General features: G+C 40.5%; 1 protein-coding gene across 2 annotated transcripts in view; it reads left to right on the top strand.

Annotated features, from left to right (window-relative positions):
• HIBCH (3-hydroxyisobutyryl-CoA hydrolase) overlaps positions 1–8,512 on the top strand; it is a 131,116-nt gene that overhangs the window by 95,310 nt on the left and 27,294 nt on the right. For both annotated transcript variants that reach the window (XM_019523099.1, XM_019523098.1), the window contains exons 9-11: positions 3,130–3,216; positions 6,497–6,555; positions 8,137–8,218. In XM_019523099.1, coding sequence (XP_019378644.1) covers positions 3,130–3,216; positions 6,497–6,555; positions 8,137–8,218 — 228 coding nt within the window. The remainder of the gene's footprint in view (positions 1–3,129; positions 3,217–6,496; positions 6,556–8,136; positions 8,219–8,512) is intronic.

Raw genomic sequence — 8,512 nt, 5'->3', positions numbered from 1 at the left:
GAGGACCGAGCCCTGCGGAACCCCACTGCCCACATCCCTCCAGGTTGAAAATGACCCATCCACCACCACTTTCTGGGTGCGGCCCTCCAGCCAGTTGGCGACCCAATTGACTGTGTGGGTGTCGACATCACAGTCCCCCAGTTTCTTAATGAGAACAGGGTGAGAGACGGTGTCAAAGGCCTTCCGAAAGTCCAGGAAGATGTCCACTGCTACCCCTGCATCTAATGATTTGGTGATCTGATCATAGAAGGCCACCAGGTTGGTCTGACAGGACCTGCCTCTAATGAACCCATGTTGGTTGCCCCTAAGCATGATCTTCCCTGCTGGCCCCTCATGGATATGCGCCAGAATAATTTTCTCAAAAAGCTTGCCCAGGATCGAGGTAAGACTAACTGGCCTATAGTTTCCCGGGTCCTCCTTCTTCCCCTTTTTGAAGATGTCCAGGTTGGTGTCAGCTAGCAGGAGGGTGAGTTCCTCCTGCTTGTTTCCTGTACTACAAGTGTTTGTCTAGAGGCATTTGAGGCCTCCTGTGGATGGTGTAAAAGGTGGCAACCATACCCACACCAGATCAGACATCTGTCATTATCACAACCTTATACACACAGCCCTTCTTCCAACATAAGGCACACATTAGTTTGTAAATATAAAATCCCCTGGAAAATTGAGAGTTGGGGTACTAGTTAAAATTTTCAGAAGTTAGGGGGTACTTGCTACTTAAAAGGTTGAGAAATGCTGGATTAGTACAACCCATCCGAATAAAATATATAATAGTGCCTGTCGCATGCAGTCCCCCTCAGTGTCGACTCATTTTAAGTCATGGTGAGTCACTCCGTAGCTTCCATTTCGAGTTAGTCTTCATTCCTGTTGCTTAGATGCACCTTGCTTTCTCATTTCCAGTGACTCCTGTTTCTTCACCATCCATAAATGTCTGGCAAACATCTCCAAATGGGGCCTCAAAGAGTTCATCTGGAATGCTTCTGTTGCCCCTTCAACCTGTTGCATATTAGTGTTGGGGGATGGGGCAGGGTAAGGGGACTACCCGACCCCCTAGACCAGGCTGTAGGCAACCCCTGGCACGGATGCCAGAGTGTGGCACTCAAAGGCATTTTGCTTGGCACATATGCCTCAGGACAGATGGCAAGGAAGGGGCCGGGGCTGCACTGCCTCAACAAGGATTGGGTACCTTGTGGCTCCCCCACCATCTGCCCCAGGCACGCCAACATTTTACAAGTCAAGTTCATGGGTGTTTTTGGCACTCTGCCCACAAATGTTGCTGACCCCTGCCATAGACTTATTTTCCCTGCTCTAGCAGTTGGACAGGGACAAAATCATGGCAAATACCAATAATCAGATTCTACACCTGGAAAATGTTAACAAAAGTATACATTTTCCATGTATAGAATCTAATTATTGGGGAGTCGTCCCATAATTGAGGCTGTCTTGTATTTGGGTGAATACAATATGCAGTTCTTCCTTGCCAGAGTATCCCATCTACTTTTTTTTAATATACTACTCATTGTTGAAGCCCATCCTTAAAGTAAAAAGGGTCTGTCTATCTCAGTAAATGAAAAGTGTGTGCACAGCTGAACACTTAAATGAAGTGACTTTATTAATATATGCAAACTTCCTGAATGTAGTGTTTGGCCCTTTGAAAGACTCTAGTGCCTTACAATTCATGAGGAGCCATAGCATCACAGAAAATAAGTACAGGAGTATCTTAAAGATCTAGCTTCATCTTCAGTTTCTCAGCAAATTATCCCAAGTATAACTTTCTACAAACAAGCTTCAGTGCTATCCACGAAACTTCTCTAACTCCACAGTCCTTCTAGACCAGAAACACTCTGAAGAACTCCAACAGCCTATTTTTTACCATATAGAGTGTACTGCCTGACAGTGTATATATAGTGTTTCACTGTATTGCATATATTTCCCAGTGAAGCATGTGGTGTGTGGGTGCGTGCTGTCTTGCAGGCCTCTGTTCTTGTAAGCAAATCACAAAAATAATTTGCTACCCAGATTAATTGAGTTATTGCATTAGTACTCCGGACAATGCTAACTCTCTGTAGGAATTCAATTTACTAAAATGGCCTATTAGAGTCTACTTAGCTTTTACCCCTACAAAAAAACCATGTTTTAAGACCATGCATGAATTCTTCCGAGAGCCAAGAATAGGTGATACTAGCTGAAGCAGTTGCTGACTCCAAATCCCATTTGGAGAGCTGTGCTTAGGAGGTTGTTAAAATTAAAAATAGTCAATACTTTTTTGATCTTTGTTCTAACAGATATGGATGTATGTCTTGCATAAGTGATGTAGGTTGTAGCTGTGTTGGTCTAAAGACATAGGCAGACAAGGTTCTTTAGGTGAATCTGATATCTTTTATTAGAACAACTTAAGTAGTTGGAAAAAAAAATTTTAAGCAAGCTTTTGGGTTCAAAAACCCATTTGTCAGGTGAGGAAGTTACAGCAGTTGGTGTGTGCTCTTCCTGGATGGAATGAAAAGTAAAGAAGCCAGAGGCTGGGCTGGTATGCATATAAGATAGGTAGTCAGTGAAGATGTAGATTGGATGAGAGAGAGGCTGGGTGGGGGGAGAGAAGGGGGATGAATAGTGGAGAGGTACCTGGGGAGTTAGATGTCAGGTAGGTTATGATGTCAGGTAATGGAGTTCATAGAGGAGCCTATAAACTTCACTTCATCAACCTCCTGGATACTAAAAATCATGAACTAAATATAGACATTGGATTTATGACACATTATAACCTACCTGACAGATAATATCCTTTCCAAAGTAGGCAAGGAGAGGAGACCATGACTATTGCTGGAGCTGTCAAGATGCTGAGGTTCTTGCATGCTGAGTTAAGTTAGCATAGTAGCCAAGCTCCCCACCATGGGAGACTGTAGTTTCTTACTTCAGCCTTTCTCCCAGGTGTTGTGCTGCTCATTGCAGGCATAATTCAATCCACATGGCTCATTTTTTCACAGGTGCTAAACAGCTGCTGATCCCATTGTTTGTGTAGCACCTCCTTACATCAGGCCAAGAGACTTTAGTTCATAACTGTTTAGTACTAAAAGTAGTAGCAGTCCAAGCATGGTATTTTATTTGACTATTAAGTGACTCTTTTTTTGCTAGCTGCCTGCTCTGGAGAGAGATTTGACATCACTGAAATCACCTTCAAAAGAAAATGTTGCAGAACTATTGAACTCTTATCACGTGAAGGTAATTGACTGGTTAACTACAAGGTTTAATTAAGAAGGTTTGGGATTTTCCCTTTCAGTGCATGTAACTAAAGATGTTCCTATCTATGTTATAAATACCTTTGCTATATGCTTATAATGCACCTCAGCTAGCCTCTGTGCATTATTACAAAATGTTAATGTTAAAAGTAAAAGATTTTAAATTTTATAATTTTAAAATCTGTTTTTCTGTGTTTTATTTTTTGCCCTTTCTTCACTTTGGATAATGGAATTAGACCAGTTATTTGGATTCTTTTTTCTCACCTACTAGCATCATCAGCTGAACACTGAAACTCTTCAATTCTAGCTTGTTTGCTATAAAAACCCCCAAACAGAATGTGATTTTTTTTTCCAGCATTGCTTATGCAAAGGAAAGGGACACAGCCATTAGCAAAAGGGAGTGACAGTGTAACACCATGTGCAGACTGGGAAGTCTCCACGGGATCTGGAATTTCAGGATTCTAGCAATGTGATTTAATCTTCAAGTATTTAATTGACCAAGAGGCACAGCAATCAATTGTCTGCTGTCTTAAGGCCCAGTCTGGCAAATATTACCAAGCAGCATTAAAACAGTTTGTGTGTGTTATGACTAAATTCTGCATGTTTTATTTTTTCCAAAGATATCCTGTTACTTCCCCAAAATTCAAACTCATAATTTTTTCATAATGACTTTAGAAGGTGAATGTTACTCCATTCATATCACACAGCAAGTATCTGTCAAATACTCTTGTAGCACTTTGTATGCATTTAAAAATGGTTCAATAATTTGAGTTCAATTTGTTCAGTATTCTACAAACTTTCTAGTAAGATTTGCAGTATTCTTTCAAATGAATAGGAAATTCCCAGGTGGTTTAGTATCTGTTTTACTCTAAGCATTTGTGAGAATGTTCAGTGGAAAAATAAGTGGAAGAAATTAACTTGCCTAATGTTACTGAATGGCTTCTGAACAATAGAAAATTACAAGCCAAGAAAGATTACATGTTGCAGTATAGAGTACAGAAAAGCAGAGCTGGAAGGGACCTCTAGAGGTCATCTAGTCAGACCCCTTTCTTGAGGCAGGAACATCTCTATCCAAACCATCCCCAAATCCTTGTTGATAGGTAATCCTGCCCCCTGCCCCCCCCAAAGCATAGCACTCTAACCTGCCATAGGTAAAGCAGAGGGACAATGCTGGTTGATGTCCTGCTGTTAAAATATGCTCGGGAGATGCAAGAAAGATGGTCATTCCCCCACCACAAAGGAAAGCAACCCCCCCACCCAATCTGGACTTATCTGACCTCATTGAATAAAATTCTTTCCTGGCCCCAAATATGGCAAACAGTCTAGCCAGGAACCTCTGGGTTTTAGTCCCAGCAGGAGCATTGGCACGCCCTGGTCAAACTCCCCAGTTTTGACTGCAGCTAACACCCAACACTTTTAAGGAATGTGAAGCCCCCCCTGACATTTAACAGCAAGAGGGGAAAATATTTCTTCCCAGCTGCATGTGACAACCAGAAGCATGGGAAATACCCATAATATAGCATAGACACAGCTATGCTCAGATCATCCCTGACCAGTGCTTTTCCAACTTCTCCTTCAACACCTCAAATGATGGAGATTTCACAATTTCCTTAGGCAGTCTGTGCCACTGCCTCACTGTTCCTACCCAGAAAGATGTTTTTCCTGATATCTTGTCTAAATTAGTTTGCTGCAACTTCAAGTCATTGGTCTACTTCCTGCTGTCTTCAGCTAGGAGGAAAGGGCATTCTCTCTCACCTTTATGATAGACCTTCAGATATTTGAAGACTGCTGTCATGTCCTCTCTTTAGTGCCTTTTCTCTAAGTTGAACATGCTTATTTCTTTCATTTTCTCCTTGTATAGTTTGCCTTCCAAACCAGTTTTATCATCTGGACTCTCTCTAGCTTCTCAATGTCACTTTTAGAATGTGAAGCCTAAAACTATACAGAATACTCTAGATCAGTGGTTCTCAACCTTTTTTGTACCAGGACCCATTTATAAACATCGATGGCCAGCCCACCCCCTCAATATGTGGGGCAGGGTGGGGAGTGTGAGGGGGTTGGGGGGGGCCCCAGGTAGCCCCTCACAAGCTGGAATTCGCACCAGTCATCCATGTTGTAATTTTTCCATTTCATGTTATCTATGGATTTTTTTCAATAAGTTCCCTAATTCCTGCATCCAAATATTTAATAAACATGTTGAATAACACTGGGCCCAGTACAGACCCCTGTGGGACTCAACTCAAAACTTCTTGCCGTTCTGAGTAAAGTGCAAGGCTGAAATGTGATGAAATGGAAGCTGCTCGCTGGCAGTCACTGAAACAGAAATAACAAGGAACCTGCTTCCAAGATTTAGCTGCTGCTGTTGCCATTGAAACATCTGTTTATCTTAAACCCTGTAATGACAGCAGGTCTAAAATGTTTGTCATAAACTGTAGTTCAAATGCATCACATCTTGTAGTCCCCTTATTCAGCAGCTTAATGAGTAGCAAGCAATGCAAACTTCTAAATGTTTTATTAATGTGAAAAGAACTGGAAGTAAGTAGAAAGAGAGTACAGTAATGGCTACTGCTGTATGAATCATAGTCGGTTCATAAATCTTAGCATAATTTCAGTGTTAATCCCAATTTTAGAAAATTGTGTATTTATTGATCTTAAAGTTTAGAAGAAGCCGTGTAATTTAATATTATAAATCAAAACAAGCAGGAAGACTCAAATGAAGAAATATGTCCAGAAGAATGGGATTGGGACACAAAATAAACAAGAAAAATCCCAAAGATTGCATAGAAACTACTTATTGTTTTTCTTTCCTTCCTTCCAGTTGCTTTTATTCTTCTCCAAAGACAAGATATTAATAGAAAATCATTGTGTCTTCTGCTCTACATATAAGACTTTTTAATGGCAGTTTCATAACTCTTGAATAAATATCCTAAGAAAACCAAACATCTGATACACTTCATCTTTATTTTCCTTTCTTACAGCTTTTCAGACAGCTCTGAAAATATATTTGAATTAGTGCCCTCTGTATTTGTAACTGGCAAAATATATTTATAGAACTTCTTTAACATATACAGTAACTCTTAACTATCACTGTATCATGGGATGGGACTTTAAAAAATCTCAGCATAAAATGACAAAGGTAATTAAATATGATAACATGCTGTAAGCATTAACTGAGCTTTTAATATGGATTTTTCTTTAGTGCATCATAATATTTCAGTCACAGAATGTGCTAAATTAAATATTGATTTTTCCTTTTCAAATAGTGCAAAATTGACCAAGAAAAGCAATTCATACTTGATGAACACATGGAGAAGATTAACAGGTATTCAGCAGGCATTATCACTTCACCTTTTTTGTGTGGGAGATGTGAAGTTAAATCTAGTAACAGCGAACACTGATGTTTAATAGACTATTTGAAAGAAAAGACTATAGCAGTGGTACTGAACCTTCCGCCTACCGGCTGATTCTGGCCTGCGTGGCCATGCTGTCTGGCTCATGGTGCTCCCCACAGGTCCAGAAATTTGGCAATGGGGAAGAAGGGCTAGCATTAATTGTTCCCAGAGCAGTGTCAATTAATTAATTTTGCCTCTGCTCCCCTGCTGCCAAATGTCTGGTTTATGGCGCCACTCTGCAGCTGAATCCAGTGCATAGGGCATGGCTGGCATATCATATTGCACCCACACATCAATGCCATGTGCCTGATTCCCGTGCCACTCATCTGGTCCACAGGGATGGAAGTTTGAGCACCACTTAGTATAGGATCTCATCTTGCTGCATTCTTCATCTGGTAAATCAGTGGCCTAGCTTTAGTCTAATACCAGCTGCCAACTAGATGTTGAGCCCAACAATCCACCCATTTTTCTTTTATTGGACCAACTGCATAGTTGAGAGGGACAGAGACTTTTGGGCACTGCAGTACCTTTCCTCTGGTTGGGTACTGTGGTACTGGAAAGCATGTCAGTGTCCCATCCGGCTATGCAGTTGTTGCAATAAAACATACCATCCGCAAAAATCTTTGCCTCTCATATCTAACTCCAGTGGCTATTTGGAGGAGGTTATACGTGTGACCATTTTTTCAGATACTTACGGACCAGAAAGAGGTTGAGAGATGGATTTGAATTGGGGGGCCAGGGGCAACAACAAAAATGATTTAAGCAATGATACTTGGAGAGTAGCTCTTCAACTTATCACCTGTAGCTGTTTGCAGAAAATATTATTCGGTGGGGGGGAGTGGGAGGCAGGGAGTGCTTGTTTTATTTGCATGCTTTGGCAGTATATTTCTTGCAATTATGATCAATGCAACACATGCATTGTCTGTATCAAATAGGGTACAACTATGGCAAATACCCCAGATTTATTTGCTACAGTTCACTAGTGCTGCTTTTGTAGCTCTTTGGCTAACATTGACTGTTCATGGGGTTCCTGAACCAGTCATGATCATGTCACTGATTTAAAGTATGAAAGGATTTACTCCCAAGGAAACACTAAAACAGCTGAATATAAAAATAGGCTGGTTAAACAACTGAGGAGGTAGAATTCTATAAATATTTTAAGGGTATAAACATCAAGCATCAAAGGGAATTGTTAATGATGAAGACGATAATGTGGTGTTTGATGCATTCTTGTAGATGTTAAGTAAATTATTCTTAGAAGGAATACCAGTATTCATAACTGAGGTTTATTAGAATGTTAATAGGCTTGACCAGAGTGGAGTGGTGGAAACATCAATGGTTGAGGTGTTTGAGACCAGACTGCACAAAGTGGACAAATAATATTGTAGGGAATAAACTTAATGGTCTAGTGAAAATTTTCTTTCTGATTTTCCAAGTGCCTGGTATTTTGCATGGGAAAGGAAGGTGAATTAGACCCTGCATGTGCTGATATAAGACTTTTTTATTTCCAGTACGTTCTCAGCAAGCAGCATGGAAGAAATCATCCAGAATTTGAAGAAGGATGGTGGTCCTTTTGCTCTTAAGCAGCTAGAGGTAATGTTTAGTTATATGTTTTACCTTTGTGATTAAAGGTGTTTGACCCAATTCCTCTTTCTTGTACTGGTATAAGTCTGCAGCAATTTGACTAAGGTTATTAGAATTACTTGTAAAGCAGATGTGCTAAACTTGGGTGCTTAACCTTGTAGGATTTAGGCAGTAGGTTTTAGGCACGTATGAGTAAAGTTAGGCACATGTATAACTTTCAGGATAAGCCTCCTTTTTCATAACTGTTGTACTATTGTATCATTCTCTACATTCCCCAAACGCATCTACTACTGACCACATACT

This window comes from Gavialis gangeticus, unplaced genomic scaffold, assembly GCF_001723915.1.
Source record: "Gavialis gangeticus isolate Ggan-Ray unplaced genomic scaffold, GavGan_comp1, whole genome shotgun sequence".
Lineage (NCBI taxonomy): Eukaryota > Metazoa > Chordata > Crocodylia > Gavialidae > Gavialis > Gavialis gangeticus.
Note: the sequence above shows the minus strand (reverse complement) of the source record. Positions and strands in the feature narration are given on the sequence as shown.